This window comes from Onthophagus taurus, chromosome 7 (genome assembly GCF_036711975.1).
Source record: "Onthophagus taurus isolate NC chromosome 7, IU_Otau_3.0, whole genome shotgun sequence".
NCBI lineage: Eukaryota > Metazoa > Arthropoda > Insecta > Coleoptera > Scarabaeidae > Onthophagus > Onthophagus taurus.
Genome location: NC_091972.1, coordinates 12507288 through 12526329, shown reverse-complemented (window position 1 = coordinate 12526329; position 19042 = coordinate 12507288). Strand labels below are relative to the sequence as shown.

The 19042-nt window shown below is 31.6% G+C and overlaps 1 protein-coding gene across 1 annotated transcript; it reads left to right on the top strand.

The window, feature by feature from the left end:
- The first annotated feature begins 38 nt into the window (after window positions 1-38).
- On the top strand, window positions 39-11935 carry LOC111420876 (Enhancer of Polycomb). The gene is made up of 9 exons (XM_023053925.2): window positions 39-523; window positions 861-999; window positions 4979-5220; window positions 5309-5701; window positions 5768-5983; window positions 6062-6579; window positions 6828-7429; window positions 7773-7899; window positions 11318-11935. The coding sequence occupies exons 1-9, from the start codon at window positions 371-373 to the stop codon at window positions 11469-11471; spliced, it is 2544 nt and encodes an 847-aa protein (XP_022909693.2). The 5' UTR covers window positions 39-370; the 3' UTR covers window positions 11472-11935.
- The last annotated feature ends 7107 nt before the right edge of the window (window positions 11936-19042 follow it).

Below are 19042 nucleotides of genomic sequence, written 5' to 3'. Positions count from 1 at the left end.
AGAATGTTTTGAGCGTAAAATTCGGTTTAATTAGGTGGTAAATCTGAAATTTTGTATCGCGAGTATGAATGAACAACTCTACTGTATGGTGCGTAAACGGTTCCCGCGCACAGCACGTTGGTAGTAAATTTCTATGGTTCCATGGCAGAGCCGCCATGATGGCTTTCCGTATTACACGCTCAACATGCAAAGTTTCAAAGTTGTTTTACTGTATTTGTGACTGAGTGAGTGCAAACAAAAACGATGGGAACGCACTAGGGGCCTCGAGGAACCGTTTAGTGCCCGTCTCGGGAGTACCGAGACACGGGAAAGTGGCTTTTGGGGGGCATTTTATGTTGGCCTTGCCGTGTACTGGGTGCTGTCAACCAAAATGTCCAAGCTTTCATTTAGGGCGAGGGCCCTCGATGCCAGCAAACCAATGCCCATCTATATGGCCGAGGAACTTCCCGACCTGCCCGATTACTCGGCCATCAACCGGGCAGTTCCTCAAATGCCATCGGGAATGGAAAAGGAAGAGGAGTGCGTAAGTTTTTGACATTTACGTATGACGTTTACGTTAGACGTCTGCCATCTTGTTTTTAATTCGCGCTTCCGCTCGCGACCGGCACATCAATATTTTAAAATTCATTTTCACTACTTATACACTATCGAATCACATTTTAACCAAGCGTTTTTCGCTCAAAATTCCACGACAAATTTAAATATTTAATGTTCGAGTGCTGTCACTCTCTCAATAACGAACCTCCTCTTCTGTTTATATCCTCTCACAACACTTTTATTTTTCAAAACATACCGATTTCTGTCGACCTGTACCTTACCCATTTGAGTAATGCAAATTGTGATGTCCAATGGGACGGCAGGAACATCATCTGCAACGGGCTATTTGTGCGGGTCTCATCATCCCGACCCCAGAAGTCTCCGAAATACCGGACAAAGATGTGCACGACAGGCTCTATCCGGCAAACTACAAGCAGCCCAGACAGCTTATACACATGCAACGTAAGTTTTTCATTAAAAATACCACTAATTTACCATAAACATGGGTTTGTTTTGGTGGAGGTGCTTTTAAAAACTCTATGCAAACAAACAAACAACAGGAATTCCAATATTACCATGGAACTTTGATTGATAATTAATAATAATCTGTCACAAAACTACACTGATTTTTAGTGTGGTTATTAATTTTGTTTTATCATCAAATTTCCATTTCAATAATAAACTTTTTCAAAGTTATTCATGTTTACATATTTTTTAATAAATTAGAAACGTATTAATCAAATATCTATTTACTTTACAATACACTCTTAGAGAAGACTTGCACAAGAACTTGAGAAAAAGAATTTAAAACATAACAAATTCATTCTAATCTATAACTCGTTGAGTTAGAAGAATCCCTCAAGCATAATGATGGCTAAAAAACAAGGTTGTAAGTATTTGGGGTGTCGCTAAACTACATTTGAACTTTAATAAAAGGTTTCTCTTTCTTATGTTATTAATATTTTTTTATAGATAATTCCCTTTTGAAGAATGTAGGAAAATATTCAAAGCATCTTTTTAAAACGAAATGAATTCAGTTTAAGGAATCTTTGTTTTGAATGCTGCTCAATTTCGCTCAGAAGTATTTGGCACAATAAATATTTCATCTTATAATTTGGAATTGGATATTCTTACATAAACTAATTGCTTCAAATCAATTACACACAAAAATCTTATGGATTATGCTGTTGGGAATGAATTATTCAAGGAATCTCTGAATCAAAAAGTCATTTTTCAAAGAAATTGAGTTTTAGAAAGTTTTTAAAGAAAGATTTAACAAATTGGACTTAAATCCCCATACCGAATGTTTGAAGCAAATTGTTAATGTCCACATATTCTTGTTAAATGATGATTTTAAGATAATGTTACAATAGATATGCTATTACACAGTCCAGAATATATATTATATATATATATATTTTTATATCTCAGATATCATGTATTTTATTTAGGGTATGGCATCAAGACAATAAAAACGGAAATCACAATCAGAATATAATATATAAGATAGAATAAAATAACAATGACCATTATTATACATAGAATACCATTACAATTGTATTTACAATCACACAGTTCCAAATAACATACAGATTTTAGTTCATTTATATAAGATATTGATTCTGGAGTCGCCAACAGGAAATCTTGTTTTACAGTTTTATTTTCACCACATTCAATGTCTTGCCCCATTAATGCAAAAAGTCGCATCTACCATTTTGGGTCCATATTCTGTTTAGAGTTGATAAGATTTTATGTAGTAAATCAAAATCAGAAAGGTTTTGGGTAATACATGGGATCTGATTGTTCTTATTTGTTGTCTATTTTTGACGTCACGCGTTATTCAGGCTCAATTCTTCCTCTGGCAGCTGCTGTTTTGATTAGTGGCTGTCTGGTGGTGTTAGGTTTTGGTTGTTCAAAATCTTCTTGTATTCTCTCATGAGAGCATTTATGGAGCGCAGGGGGTGGTATTTGACTCAATAATGGGAGCCATTCCACTGCAGTAAATTTGATAATCATTCTCATTATGTTATTCAGCTGAGCATAGATTCTCATCGGTCAGATACCATTTTTTAGTAGTGTTTGAAAGGTGGAAAAATGAACGCCAATTTGAGAATATTTTATTCTTGCATTGCAAAAACTAACATTTTAAAATGGGAATTTAATATAGCGGAAAGAGGAATACAATAATTTGAAGCTCTGAATTTATTTATTTATATTCAAACATTGAATTGAAACAATAGATTTTTATTAAATAAATTTGATACTATTTACTGTTTGTAATAAACAGAAATTAATATTCATAAGATTAAATTGGTGTAGAGTTACTAAATATGTAGATTTATATATATTTATATAAGTAACCTATTAGTAATGATTATTCATCAACAATTATACCTATTTTATCTCAAAATTGACTTTGTACTTCTTTTTTCTTTGTCTCTTTAGGTTACAATTTGCTGTATGTGTCAGGGGCCGACCACTTTTTAATTAATAGATTATGATGAAAGACCAAATTTGTATTTATTTCATTCATTTCTGTTGGTTTGACAATGGCTACCATACAAGTGAATGCAGAAGGAATATTTGTTAATGTACTACATATTTTTTCATTTACCATTGTAATAAATAATTGATATTTTATATTAAATTGTCTTTCACAGTGGCGAAAATGGTTCGATTTGTGACTCAATATAATATGCAGCAAAACGTCTTGCCTTTTTCACAATTTTTTTGCAAACTCTATAATACAAAATTGATATGCAGAATGTAGTGAATCTGAAATTGAATCAACGAGGAAATAAATAAATTTGTATTATATATTTCTTCTGTTTCGCTTGGTAGAATCTGTTTATATTGATATTTTCCTGATGAGCCATCATCCCACTTACACATTTATACTGAATTACATTCATTTTGTTTTAAAAACTCTCTTAGTAGTGTGGTCAAGTAAATTTTGTAGTGTTATACTAACACTTATTAGTGTAACAATTATGCATAGAAGATCTAGATAACGATTCTTTTTTGCCACCAGCATAATTTACATCCTTATACTATCATAATACAGTATATTGATACATAGATGTTCCTATATTCACAAAATCGAATTTTCTTTGCTTCATCTACTTTCAATTCCTTCATTTTGAAACATTACACAAACATGTTTAGTTATTCCATAGATGAATTTTGTATACAGTCAATATTTATCATCCCAAACCTGATTATTTGCTTATAATCCTTACAAAAATGCAAACCAAATACTCCATATTTGGTTCAACCCTTGACACGCGAGTAGAATTTGGTCTCTTTGTCCTTTGATGACTCCCATCATCTAAAGATATAAATACTTGATTTTCTACTAGCATATCTGTACATATAGAAAGTAGGATTATTCCCGTTCAAATCTTTATTTCATAATTTAGAATCTTTCTCAAAATGACATTCTTTTATTCAATGAGCTGCTACTCAGCTTTGGGTCAGGGTTGGGTTGAATAAAATAATGACCCACAGCTGGCAGTGCTCTCGAATTGAATCATGTAGGAGAATATATCAGCTATTATAATCCAGTCCATTAATCACAAAATCCTTATGAAAATCTTCAATTATGTTTTATACTATGTATAAAAAAAAATTTCAACCTTAGATTGGTTCAGACTATGTCTCTATCAAACTTCACCAATATTGGGTTGAGATATACATCTAGTTATTGAGATGTATTCAAAGGAAATTATAGAAATGGCAAGTTATTATGCTGGTTAGTCTTAAAGCTTGTCCAAGTAACCTACCTCTAAGTATAATTTTTATTTCTAATGGAACATGTTTGAAAAAAGAAGTTTTAGTCAGTGAAATAACGTTTAGTTCTGCTGTTTGGCATACCAACCTGAAATCCAACCTGTATAACAACAGTAACAAGCTGAAAAGACTCAACATTTGTTTTGAAATAGGTTAATGGCTAAATATATAACTTTGGGAATTCAGCCCAAAGTCGTCCCAATGGTTACTCATCAGGAATTTCATCATCTTACTATCTAAAATGATTCCCAGATATTAATTGTATTAGTAACAGATAGGGTGCAAAAGAATAACATATTCTTTGACTGGTTTGTTTATTCTAGTTTGTTGATAAAAGCAATCTGTGATATTTTATAATCAATTAAATAGACGGATATGGTAATGTGATATATGTGTATTAATTACAAAATCTGATTCATGTATCTATTATTCTTACCATGGATAAAAAATTTATAAGACATTATTTTTCATACTTTGATTATTATGAGTAAATGTACAATGAACACAGTTATAAATTCATATCTCAAATCTAATTTAAATATAGAGTATATCCTAAATGAATTACTTTGGAAAAGTGAATAAAATTGATGTTAAAAATAATAAAAAAGATATTAATAATTGTTATTTATTAAAATACAATTTGATTTTACAGCCTTCACTATGGAACAAGATATACCTGACTACGACATGGACTCTGACGATGAACGTTGGTTGGACTCGCAAACAAAACGCATCGAATTATCCGCACTGAAATTTGAAGAAATGATGGACCGATTGGAAAAAAGCAGCGGACAAACGGTGGTGACGTTAAACGAAGCAAAAGCGCTCCTAAAAGAAGACGATGATCTCATTATTGCAGTATTCGACTATTGGTTAAATAAACGATTGAAATTGGTAAAAATTCTATTTATAAGTAGATAATTTTTTTTTCTTTTGTAATTGAAATTAAATTGTTTCTTTTTTGTTGTGATTTACTTATTAGCAACATCCGTTAATTTTGTCTGTAAAAACGGAACACCGAGTAGGAACAGCGGCCAACAATCCTTACCTAGCGTTTAGACGACGAACCGAAAAGATGCAAACGCGAAAGAACCGGAAAAATGACGAGACCTCGTACGAGAAGATGTTGAAATTGCGTCGAGATCTGTCGCGGGCGGTCACGCTTCTCGATTTCGTGAAACGCCGCGAGAAAATAAAACGCGAATACGTCCATCTGACGGTGGAGATTTTTGAAAAACGGTACCAAGCTAAAGACTTTAGTGGTGCCATTATTTCCGAATTGTCGGTAATTAAGGCGCCAAGACCCGCGTTTACTCCGATCTTTCAGAATCATTATGCTAATCAGAATTGGACCAAGAGTATTATGAAGGACGAAGTAAGAAAAAAGACTTACTTCTATTTATTAAATTTCTAAAATTTATTTTTGTTGTAAATTTATTAGATTATACCGCGTAAGGAAAAACGACAGTACAAGAAACGCAAGCACAAATCGTTAAGTCACAATCGAATGTTGGGGATTGGTGGAGCTGGTCTTGAAGGTTTAGGTGTTCTTTCTTCTGATGAAGAACCCATACCTCAAGCTTCACCTGAACCTGAAGAGGTTGAGGAAGATGGACAGTTTGCTTTTAGAAGGAACAAACTGTGCAGCTACCATATGGTAAATAAATTATTAAATTATTGTTTATGCTAAAACTATTTTTATGATGATAATAATAATAATGTCATTTCTTTTTAGCCTATTCCAATGGGTAACTGGCCGTGGTGTTCAAAAGAAGAAAACGGTTCGGCTGACAAACGTTACCGATACACGCTAACGTCATTGTCCAATCCACGACGGTGTATTGGATTCGCTCGAAGGCGAATGGGCCGTGGCGGTAGGGTGATCTTTGATCGCCTCCGGACGGATTTCGATGAACTCTGGCGCGGGTTGGACTTTACGATATACGATGGGACGACGACGAAAAAGCCTGCAACGACGAACACCCCAGAAGAGGGAATTCGTTTGAAGGATTCGTTTAGTACAAATGTATATAGCGATGTCGGTCACAGAAACTCGAATTTCGTGAAAGCTGGTGATGAATCGCGGACAAGTTTTGGTGTTTTAAACTGTGACGGTGATTTTGTGAAGAGTGTGGTTAAAGAGGAGCCTGAAGAGGTGGCAGAGGAAGTCTCGAGAGTGATGGAGGTGTCTGAACATACCCCTGAGGATCAAGATGAAATGGTGGAGTTTATGCAATCCATACAAAAGGATTGGTAAGCATTTAATTTTTTTAACATTTTTTATTTCTATTTACTACAGTAAATAAACGAAACTTAATTATTATGTGAGAAATTCTATTTAAGTAACGCCACCTACGCGAAAATGCAAATTTATTTTAACCATTGCAAAAGTACATTGACTTTTATACCCGCCCACACAAGTTTGATTGTCGCCAAAACTTACATATACATTTTTTTATATTCTAGGATTCTCAATTAATGCCTATTTTGATTTGTTTCAGGTTACATTTTCGACCAAAAACACCTTCTCCTGGTTACACACCACCGTGTCATCTTCTTCCCCCTGAAGACAACACCTTTATACCAAGTTCCAATACGCCGTTTACGTTGGAGCTGCGTGGCATTGACGACGTAACGTCAGCGCTGGCGGACAATTCAACGTTCGTGACCGGCACGTTCCTTTACGAGGACCTCGCGCTGGACGGTTGTCTGGACGTGCCTGTAACAGACACCCGGCAAACCGTCGAGGGCCCAGCCCCGACGACCCATAATACGCTTATTACCGCGAACGCGACAGCAGAAACTCCGACGACGACACCGTGTGTAAATCCTAGAGAGGATGAAAAAGTTAGTGTTGGTGGCGGCGAGGAACGAACTATAGGTTGCTCTAGGTTCACCATAATCGACGTCGATGGGAGTGCGGGTTCTTTTTCTTCGACCGGTGGCAGGGTCCCGTCACTCGCGAATACCGCGACTAGTCCTAAGTTAGATAGTGTTAATGTCGCGTCCGATGTACGACAGAGGTCGTCCTCAACACTCGCACCCGATTGCGGTAACAATGGGAATAGTGCGAATGGTATTATTTCTCAGTTCGGAATGGACGGTAAGTTTTAATTTTTATTCAGTTTTTACAATTTTAGAAAATTTTATTAATCATCTCCAGCAAATCCTTTAGATACAAGTACTAATACCAAGTATATCATTTAAAAGAAACACATTCTTGAAAATCCATTAAAGTTCCATCTATCACAACAATTTACTTGTTTCACGTGTATACAATGGGTAATAAATTTGAATTGAAGGTTTTTCATTGAAGTTAACTAGGGGATTATTCATATTCTTAGGGAATTCGTTATAAATGTGTATTGTGATTGAGTCATTTCTCATTTAGTTTATTGCCACAATAATTATTAATTTCTTTACTCATTTCATCATTTTTTTTACAGTATCTCCTTGTGTTAGAACAAAATTAAATAAGAAATTATACGCTTATACCGGCGAAGTTGGGAGCGCAGGTACAAATGCACTGAGCCTACTCACTTCAGCCCATACTGTTACGCTTAATAGTCATAGGTAAGTAAACATTTAGGATTATTTATTTATACTCCTGATTTCATATGTTAACAAACTTGATTCATGATGATTTATGCTTTTGATAGTCTTTGTTCACCACTGCTATTAACAATGTGAGCCATTTTATTAACATATTATGATGTTAATTTTTATGAATTGGTGTTTAGAGTCCTCACTTGTAGGAGGTGTTGTTTACACCATCCTTCTAATCAAATGTTAGGCCTGGCTGTTTTTGAAAATACTTCAATGCGAGTTACACAAATAATAACACATAGTTATTGGTGAAATTGCATAAAGTATTACTTTCAGTATCAAAGCAATCTGTCGTTGTAAAATATGTGGTATTGAAGTAGGAAAGAAGAAGATATATGGAAGTAATTTATGATCATTTATAATAAGACACACATAAAGAAGCAAAAATGTTTTAAACAACGTTTAAAGATTTTGAAAGACATGTCACATGATTAAATAGATGTATAATATTTTTACTAATACATATGGAAATTCAATGTTTGGCCAATAACTTGGCGATGGCACATCCCATTTTTATATGATCTATATGTGGATCAATTTGGATCAATGGAAATGCTGTTCGTGCGTCTTAGCTTATATGTTGATATGTTTCCCAATTGCCAACTGCTTGCGCATGTATTGTTTCAAATGACTTAATCTGTTAAGGTATATTGATTCATATGATACTGGAAGAATGACATCAGCAATTACAATAAACAAGTGCTAGAAAATATGGATTTAAGCAAATGTAAACCACTGTATCTTTGGAAGTCTTTTAGTGAATAGGTCTTATTTGGGTACAAGCTTTTATACCACAGGATTATTGAGCATTAAGCAAGGAGAACATTTTGTGAATGGTTTATAAGAATAGAAGTTTTACGACGATATTTTTATTACAATTAGACAATTACACAAAGATGTAACTATACATGTATGATTTGAAATAATTACAGATTGAATTTTTGGATTATTTACGATAATAATTTTGCTCCAGCACATTTTATACATGCTATTAGAGTTTGAGGAGGAATGTGGCAGCTGGCAAATGGGAAGATATTATAGAAAAAAATACATATTGTAATTTTAATCAAAACTGAAACATATTAGTAGTGATTATCAATTATATATTGGTATATAACAGTTAATTGATGTTCATAATTTGTTAAGGTCAAATTATGTTTTAAAAAGAGGAATTTTGCTGGTTCTGCTCATTACTTTAGAAAAAACGGTTTCGATGCTTGGGTCAGTTGACCAATAATCGTGAAGTCTGTCTTTTTTTACTTGTCCCATTAGAACAATTAGATCTAAAAAAAATTTCATTTCTAGCAACATAATATCCATCCATTTCTTCGTTCTTGAGATATTTTTATATTTATTAATTAATAGGCTACTGGTCGATAAAGTATTAATTTGTTGTAATGATGTTGAGACTGTCTTGTGGATTTCTGTGATTCCCTGGGTTGAGGATGTATATGTTGAGGATGTTGTTCGCTAGTTTATTTGTTAAGAAATTATATAATTTCTCTAGAAAATTATATAATTAGGAAATCATCGATCGTTTTTTGATCAAAAGTGAATTATAAATGTTATTACATTATATTCTGTTGGTGAAAATCCCCAATAGTCTTTTCCAGATTTTGTGGAACTGTATCAACGTTTTATTCTTGAGACTCTAATTTATGAAAAATTAAGTTTCAAGTTGATAATGTGTTGTAATGTAATAACATAGTTACTAACAAACTCGAATTTTGTTTGAAACCTTGTTTTTAAACTAGGAGGAGTGAAACAAGTTAGATTTACTAGGAAATATCGCTGGATATTATCCACCCCTAATAACCCCTCATTCATGCTTGCTAGTATTTTAAGAAAGTTGAATGATGATAAAAAAAATGAGAACAAATTGATCCTGGAAATGTTGAGGACTAAAGAACCTACCGAAGCTGGATAAACTCACTCCCATAAAGGACATCATTAAAAAATTTAATTCAATTAAAAAAGAAATAGTAGTGTCTGCATGTGAATATCATTTCACGAAAGATGTAGTAGGCATTACATTCCAAATAAACCAAACAAATACAGAACAAAACTACTTGCTACAGTGGATGAAACAATCTTTTTTTTCATGCCTCATATGGAGATTTATGCTGGAATGCAACTTGCAGGATACTGTCAAGTACACCACTCTGCAGTAGTTATCATGATGAGAATGATCAACTCAGAAACATGTCATACCATGGAATGATGTTTCATTACTGTTGAAGTTGTAAGTTGATTATGACATCATCTAAACAGTAGTTAGTACAATGCAATGAACACTGCCAAAAATCTCACTTATTACATTTTTGTCATCATCACTATGACAAAACGGATGAAAGTTATGATTAAAATAAGAAATAGCAGTCATAATAACATTTTATAACGATACAAATTGGTGTTGATCACTTATTCACTTGAGATTGCAAATAAAGTTAAGAAGCGAGACGGTAAATTTTAAAAAAGCAGATAATTTTTGGAGTCCTTAGATATTAGGGTAGAATTAAGACACTAGGAATGAGTTTTAGAAAACATGAAAATATTATTGAATATGCTACCATAAAGAGTGAGAGTACTACCTCAATTATCAGGACTCCCAAGAATACTAAATCGTCTTCTTCAACTGCTCACAAAAGCTTATTTCTGTAAGTGGTGCTTGCATCTATTTGATGCAATGTTCTTGTAAACTGTTTTTTTTATATTGGGATTTATCTCGAGGCATTGTGGAAGCTGATCTGGTGATGTTAATGAGTTTTTTAAATTTAAAAATTTAACGATGACTGACGCAATATTTTCTGACTGAGTTGAATAACGGTTTTTTTATCTATGACAAATTATCCAAGTTAATCATCCTTAATCGTTTTAGAGAGTAGCTTTGACATGACGTGTTTGTGAATCCTTGGATATTGTTGCAGAGGTGTCAGTTGTATTAGATTCTTCACTTAGATTTTGTGTCTGAGTTTTTTCAGCTTGTATGCTCTTCCCATTAAACTAATCGGAGTATTCCATTAAAATTATTCTACAGTAATAGTGATTTATTAATATTTTTTTAATTCCAGCGATGTAATTTATTCTTTTTGTTACGAAGTAGGAAAACCACCTTTCAACGTGGATAAAGCGGAATACTTGCTAAGATTTATACAAAACATAGCAAAGGAAATTACATTCTGCTTGATTTCCACAAATTAATCTTATATAAATTTGCATCGCTTAAGGCATTCTATTCCTAGTGACCTTAAAAAAAATTTAAATTATTCTTTAAAGCTTGTTTACTCCTACAACTAGATATTTTACATTTTCGATTTAATTTATTTATGATTTTTATATATTTTTTCAAAGTAGATAAAAACTTAAATAAATTTGTTAATTATAGTGCCAATATCTTGGAAATACCAATTTCAAACGACGCGGATTCAGTACCAACAAAGGTGGTGGCCGCACAATGCGAGACGAACTCAACACCCGCCAACAACAATAAAAACAAGACCATCGTTCGCAAGAATAATCTGGCGATGGAGGTGACGTGATGCCAATGGCCGAGCCCGCATTTTTTTAATGATAGCGGGATGGCATCATGGATTTTTCAGGACCGTTTTCACGTCCGTTTTTATTTGGGTTCAAGGACTCTCTGAAATGCCTGTCTGGTAAACAAAACAAAAACTGATTTAATTTATTTTTTTTAAACTTTATATCATTCACCTCAAACACGTTTCTAAACTAAAAAATGGTGAAATTTTTGAAATGTATCTCACAACTCTTCTTTATCGCTCCGTATTAGATTCGTATTAGCTCAGTTTAATTGATGAAAGAAGTGTTTTTTTTTATTATTTGTTGAGGATTATAAATGTAAATAATTTGTAAAAATGGGTTATGAAAATGGTGAAGCAATTTTTTAAAAGTACTGAGTATAAAGTGTAATTATAATTTTTTGACTGATTGATGATATAAGTAAAAAAGGGATTAACAGAAATAAAATGAGATTAATAAGTGAGTTTATTTTTTTGGAAATTGTTTTTATTTGAATTAACTTTTTTAAATCAAGTAACTTTACGTTTATTTGTTAATCAGTTACAACTTAGATAAAATATACTTTATTATGACAGGCATTATAAAAACGATCTTGGAAAAGAAATTAGCTAAAAAACTAAAAAAAAAATTTAAAAACTAAAAAAAAATTGTCCCATTACAATTTATAAACACGGTATTGTTCTAATTTATTCGTTTTTTGGTATAAACGCCGTAACCGTAACTATCTATTTAGCGTTTAAGGATACAAGAGGCTGTTGATATAATTAGTTAATAATTTATTACGTTTTGTATCATCGGAAATGAAATTTAAAAAGTAATCGGAAAAAAAGATCATTTTTTTTATGTGGAATGTACTTACACATTTATTACAAAGAATTTTTTTTTACAAAAATTTATAACGTAGCGCGTAAGTTAATTATTTTTATTTTTCATGTACATTTTTTTTCATATTTCGTCCCATACTTGTAAATAGTATACTTATATATTTTATAGTAAAAATTGTTTCCATTTGCGTAAAATTTGTCTTATGTTAAGATGATGGGGCGAAATGTGTTCACTTACAAATTAAAAAAAATAGTGAATAATCTAGCCGATTAATTCCTGTCGTTTTAGTGTAAATACTAATTTCACAAACACAACACATAAATAATAAAGAAGAAAAAACGTTCAATCTGTCGACAACAGCGTCTTAAAAACTAAGTATTTCCTTTCAATGGAAAGGGATGAGTGTTTAAATATAACAAAATAAAAATTAAGAAAACGATTAAACGATTAATAATTCTTGGTTAACTAAACGTAAATAAGTAATTATTAATCGTGTAATAGTTTAAATAGTTTAGTTAATTGTTTTAAATGTATCAAAAAAACAAGAAAAAAATAATGTGTCCAATTAACTGTGTCTGAACTTTTATAAATATTATTTTTGCTTATTTTTTCAACTACACAAAAATATTGAGCGATACATTTATGTTATTTTCCCTCAAAATAAAATAATTACGTTTAAAATAAAAATTAATCGAGATATGTATGTTGCATAAACAAATAAGGCTGTTACAAAATAAAACTAAACAAAAAAAATAATGCATATAACTAAAAAAAGGAAATAAAAATAACGAAAAATATTTGGTATAAATTAAAAATTTATAGTTAGCTCTCTTTTTTTTAATATAAATCAATAAAAAAATGCGTGTTTACTTTTTAAGTAAGCTCCTTTGTAGGTTTGAATTATACAACATTTTTTGTAAAAAAATAATTATTTAACGTGTATATATAGATCTTATTATTCATTTGTATATATTGTACATTTTGATACCAAGTTCTTCTGTGATTGACTATTTTGTTTAAGAGTGGAAGAAATAAAGCGAAACAAACTGCCTAGAATGACGTCACTTCTTTTTTTTTTTTCTTAATTTTTCCGAAAATGGAAAAACACAAAAAAGTAACCCTCACGAAACCGAAGACCGCTTTTCATCGCTTATTTTTTTATTCTCGTCGATTGTATATTTAAATTAAATGGTCAATCAATCCTGTAGATATATTTTTGTACACCATAGGGTACTTACTTTAAAAGCGACAAAAAACTTGAAAAAAAAATTGATAATAAAGGATAAATAAAATTAAAACAAAAAATATGCGAAAAGGGAATAATAAAAACGGTAATGTGTGATTCAAACTTATTTTTTAACGAAAATTAAAATGAAAAATAAAAATTTAAATAAAAAACGATAGAATCAATGGTGCAAGCTAAATTAGGATGTAAGACACATTCCTCTTTCTATGTTTCATGAAATTAAGATTGACGTAAAATTAACAGCTTATTAAAATAAATTTAAAGGATTCAAACATTATTATTATTATTAATAATTAAGAAAAATCAACTCGCTATGTGATTGTGTACATTTTTAAACGTTAGTTAACTGTAAGTAAATGTAGGAGTAATAATAATAATGATAATGAAACAAAAAGAAAAAACTACTATATAAATTATATTATTTAGGCTGTTAATTTTATACTCAATAAAAAAACTTGATGTAAAGCAACATAGCCTATGTTTTTTAGAAAAGATCTTTTCTTGTATTGTATTTCTTAAGATACGTCCAGATCAAAGTGAAACATCGCGCACAAGTGAGTATGAATTGTGCGTAAATCATTGAGTTCCATATTAACTGGAGGTATTTAATTAATTTGTGTAACTTAGTACGAAAATACTAGTTAATTTTAATTAATTGGAAAAATTGAAATGAAAGCCAAATGACATTTATTTTTATTTAGATGTAATCATTCATTTATTTATTTACAGTTGATTGCCTAAAATACATCCAAATAAAAACGTCAAACAAAAATATGGGATTGAAAAAGGATGATATTTGATTTCTGAACAATACAATCTTTCCATTCTATGGCACTACAGCCCAAATTGTGTTTCCATTATCTTCTACCTCCATTCACTTTTGTCTGCTGATTCGCATCGCAAGATTCTTCCTCAGCAGTTTGCGTGCATCATCAGACTCAACATTTTTCTAGCGCTTTCGTGATCTGCCCCGAGAATTCTTTTGAAGGGCGATTATCATTACTTCTTCTCTCCTGCTAAAGTGTTCTGCTCATTGCAGCCTTTGAAATCTGATGAACCATATGAGGGGGGTTTCTTGATTCTATTTTGAGTTGATACAATTCCTTGGTATATATAAAATATACTCTCAAATATGCTTATTTTTGTGTGTGCTCTCTGTTATTGTCCATGGTTATATAATTGTCTTACATACTCTGTTTTCCATTCCAACCAAGCTCAGATTCATCCCCAAGTGTACAAATTGCTCAACCAATTCTCATCTACTCATTGTTGTTTTTGTATTGATTTCCAATCTGACTTCAATGGCATGTGTATTCATTTCTGAGTATATCTGCAGAGCCGACTCATTCTCTCTACACATAATGAAATTATAAAATTGCACGGTTTTAGTTGTTGATAAATTTTCCCTACCTAATGCCAAATTGAATAAACCTTCCTATTTTAGCCCCCTTAGTATGTTAAAACGTCCATTGGTTTGTATCTGTACAGTCGCTGGTGGTGCCTGTTTTAAGTTGATAAACACATTGAGCGTCGATTTCGTATTTCCACGCTTTAGCTAGAATACCTGATCTACAGTGGATCTGCCATGTCTAAACTCTGTCTGTAATACCTTCAGCTAGGGGATTAAGACGTTTGTTGATAATATTATTATTATTTTGTAGGCAGTATAAAGAAGAAATATTCCACGACAAACTGTGTACTTATATATTTCAGAAGGAATTTCATGTCTGGTGTTTTGTTATTTTTTTTAACATTCCTTACTAGAACATCTTATAATGTTGAGGATGTTCTATTTTCTTCATTCAGGTCTCCTTGCCTGCCTTCATCATGTAGCGTTTCGTTTCCTGAAATAAAATATCTGCAGATTTTAGGATTGTTATCGCTTTATTCCAGGTTCAGGGCAAGTTACAATAAATACTAGCCGGATTCCTTCGCAATTCCACACATTATGCATAGCTTGTTGGTATTCGCTTTCAATGACGATTATATTCTAAAAACTTTTTGTTATTCCCATTACAACTGTTGGAATCGTATTTTACTTTCTAAGAATGGACACAATGGAGTGCTAATCTCAGCAGATTGCTATCAAATACAGAACGAACTCAAATTTTTTTCTACTTATATTTCTTAATGTTGAAAACAGTATACCTAAATTTCCAGATAATATAGAACTCAATGGTATGTAAAATTGCTTTTCAATTACTTGTTGATGATTAACAGTACACACCACGTTGTACTTATTGCTCTTTTCGGCGCGTCTAGTCTGAAAGTATCTTTAGGTATTACCTGCGAAAGAAAAAAAAAATTAAAAAAGAAATGATATATTTATTATAATAAAAGAATCCGCTATTTTTATTATTTAAAAGTCTTGCAGTACAAATCTATATAACAACACTATGTTGCATTTACTCCCACAATAAAAAAAATTAAAAAAAGATGTACATATTATAATACAAAAAATGCTTCAGCATTGATTATTATAATAATAACATAACTAGTCTTCTGTTGACTCCAAAATGCACTGATAAACTAAAAAAAAATATGGGAAATTTAGAATTTCGTGCAAATCAGTGCGTTTTTATGGTGGCAACGGAAGTCCCCCCATTGTAGAATGTGGTATTATTTACTTTCTAAATAAATATAATAATACGATTCACTATACGGGTCTCTTTCGACGTTCTGGGTTTTTTTTTTAATTAATTAATTATAGAACATCTCAATGTGAATATATTTGTAAATATTGTGATTAGTTTTATGTGTACGAGTGATTCAATAAAATCTGTCAACCAGGTTTTAGATTCAAAACCCGAGGATGTTCGTATTCGGTAAACCCTTTTACTTTATATCCTATTTCGAAGAACGTCAAATTTATTTATTTTATTAAAGAACCTTTAATGTTTTTATAATAAATTTTTTTATTATTTCCAAATTTCTTTTATACAGCTGGAAAAAAATTAAATAATTTTCATTTTTCTAAAAAAAAAAGATGAAGTTGTGTTTTCTAATTTAAAACTTATTTTATTTTTAGCTACTAAAGATGTGTAAGAAGAGAAAAAGAAAAGATAATTAATGAAAAGGCAAAATTAAATAAAAATGTTTAATAAAACTTTAATATAAAAACTTTAAAATATAAAAGTAAACAAAATGAAATAAATCGAGGGAGTTAACAAATATAAAAAATTTAAATAAATTTTGAAATATTAATAATTTTTGAGGATTAGGAGAATATATTATGTTTATATACAGGTGATTTATTAGCTCACCATCAAACTTTGACATATGATAGTTAATCCAATTACCAAAAAAGAAATTTTAATGAACATATGTCCTATTTCAATTATTTGCGAAATTATAACAGTTTAAAGTTTTAATTTTTATATCATAATTAACTGCAACATTTTTTATAAAACACAAATATTACAAATATTGTTCTAAATAGCCTCCTTCTACTAGAATACATGCTTCACAACGACGAATTAATTAAAATGTCTGGTTGATTTCTTATTTCAGTAGCAGCCATTTGTCTTCTGTTTAATAACTGTTCTCGTGTGTTAATTTGCACTTGATACACAATTTGTACCATCGTGCTGGTACCACATATTTTGAATTACATTAAGAGGTGTATCTTACGTAAATCAAAAAGTGTATTGTTCAAAAAAAATCTAATTTACAGCGTTCAAACGTCCATCAAGTAAAATAGTAGTTAAATATTCCACCCCAAATGTTGATGCTGAAACGTTGTTGAAATTTCCTTGGTCTAATCGCACGCGGATTTTGCAATGCCCAGATATGTTCATTATGGTAATGGTTTATACCATCTCGTGTAAAACATGATTCATCTGTCCAGAGAACATTTGAAATGAAGTCATTATTTTGGACATGTTGCTGCAATAACCATTCACAAAATGCTAACCGTTGCTGATTATCTCCTGGCTGTAGAGCTTGGACATTCTGTTTACGATACGGATGATGGACTTCAATAAGCGCCATGCAAAATTTTGACTTACATGTATGTTGTGTGCTATTCTTTGAGTGCTGATGGAAGGATTATCAATGAGAGCATTAATTACAGCTTCTTCGTTCTATTCATTAACTACATGCGGTCGAATAGCTTTTGCTGGAGCAGGATTACCTGTTTCTCGAAGTTTTCTGAAAGAATCGCTAAAAACTGAATAATATGGCAAAAACTTTAAAGTGTTATAATTTTGTAAATTACTGAAATAGGACATATATTCATTAACATTTTTTTTTTGTAATTGGTTTAGCTATCATATGTCAAAGTTTGACATTGAGCTAATAAATCACCCTGTATATTTGAATATCAGTGGACAATAGTGTAAAAATTCGGCTATTCAAGCTATGGATATGATTCCATTCAAGCCAGGTAAGTACAGCTTTTGGGTACAATAGGTTTAGATGAGTATCCCATGAGTTTGAAGTAAAACTTGTTATAGATCTTTAGACTAGATCAATTCATCCTGTTAAGATAGTTGTTTGGCTTAGGTTTACCTACAATATTATTACGTATCAACCTTTTATAGTTTCATTTTCTGGTAATGAGGAGATATGTTTGCGTACGACTGGAATATCGCTGCTATCAAAGAAACGTTGCGAATATCGTGTTTTTTACCGTTATTGTACTTATCGTTGTAATCCTGTCATAGATCAACTTGGTTCAGAGACCGTCAACAACCTCATTTCACGTTAAATCATGCTTGACATAATGATTGCCCAAGTCTTCTTGGCATGTTCCACTTCTTTTATTGAATGTACATTTAGAACAGTATCATTTTCTTCATTATCATTAAGTTTTGATTAAGAGTTTGTCAATTTCTCGTATTTTATTTTCGCTTAAGGCTTTATGGTCTAATAATTAATGAATGTCTTGAAATGATACATCATCAAATCTTCCTCCATCAACCATTTGTCTCATTGTAATGATATTGGAATGTCAATTCGTATTAGAAATGACGAAATCTTTGCTAATTACGGATTGTGACCAAACAGAATTGTGTTTGCTTTCAAAAATGAAATTTTAACGTTTGGATGTTATAAGACTGCATTTGCAGACAATCAAAAAATGTAAAATTAAAAGCTTCCGGACTTTTTTTGTACTTAATCTCTATTAGGTACTCGATTTCTGATCATCATACAAAGTTTCTCTTTTCTCATAACCTCATATAACCTCTTCAGATCCCACAAAAAACCCAAGGTCTATAGAACATAAGGTTACCCAATACCGATTCTCCTCCTCTGAGAGGCAAGGTGGGTCAGTGACGTAGCTGGTTCTATGAACAACACAACACGATGCGAGGTTTAAATATTTTATATAGACTGTACCACAATATAGGCACGTGTATAGGCTATCTTTTATTCTGACTGTATCGAACCAGTGACGTCAATTTGCGGGGTAATAATCGATACTACAGAGGCATAGGGAATGAGGTAACCTTATGTTCTATAAACCTTGCAAAAAACCCTTCGACAGAATGTTTTGAA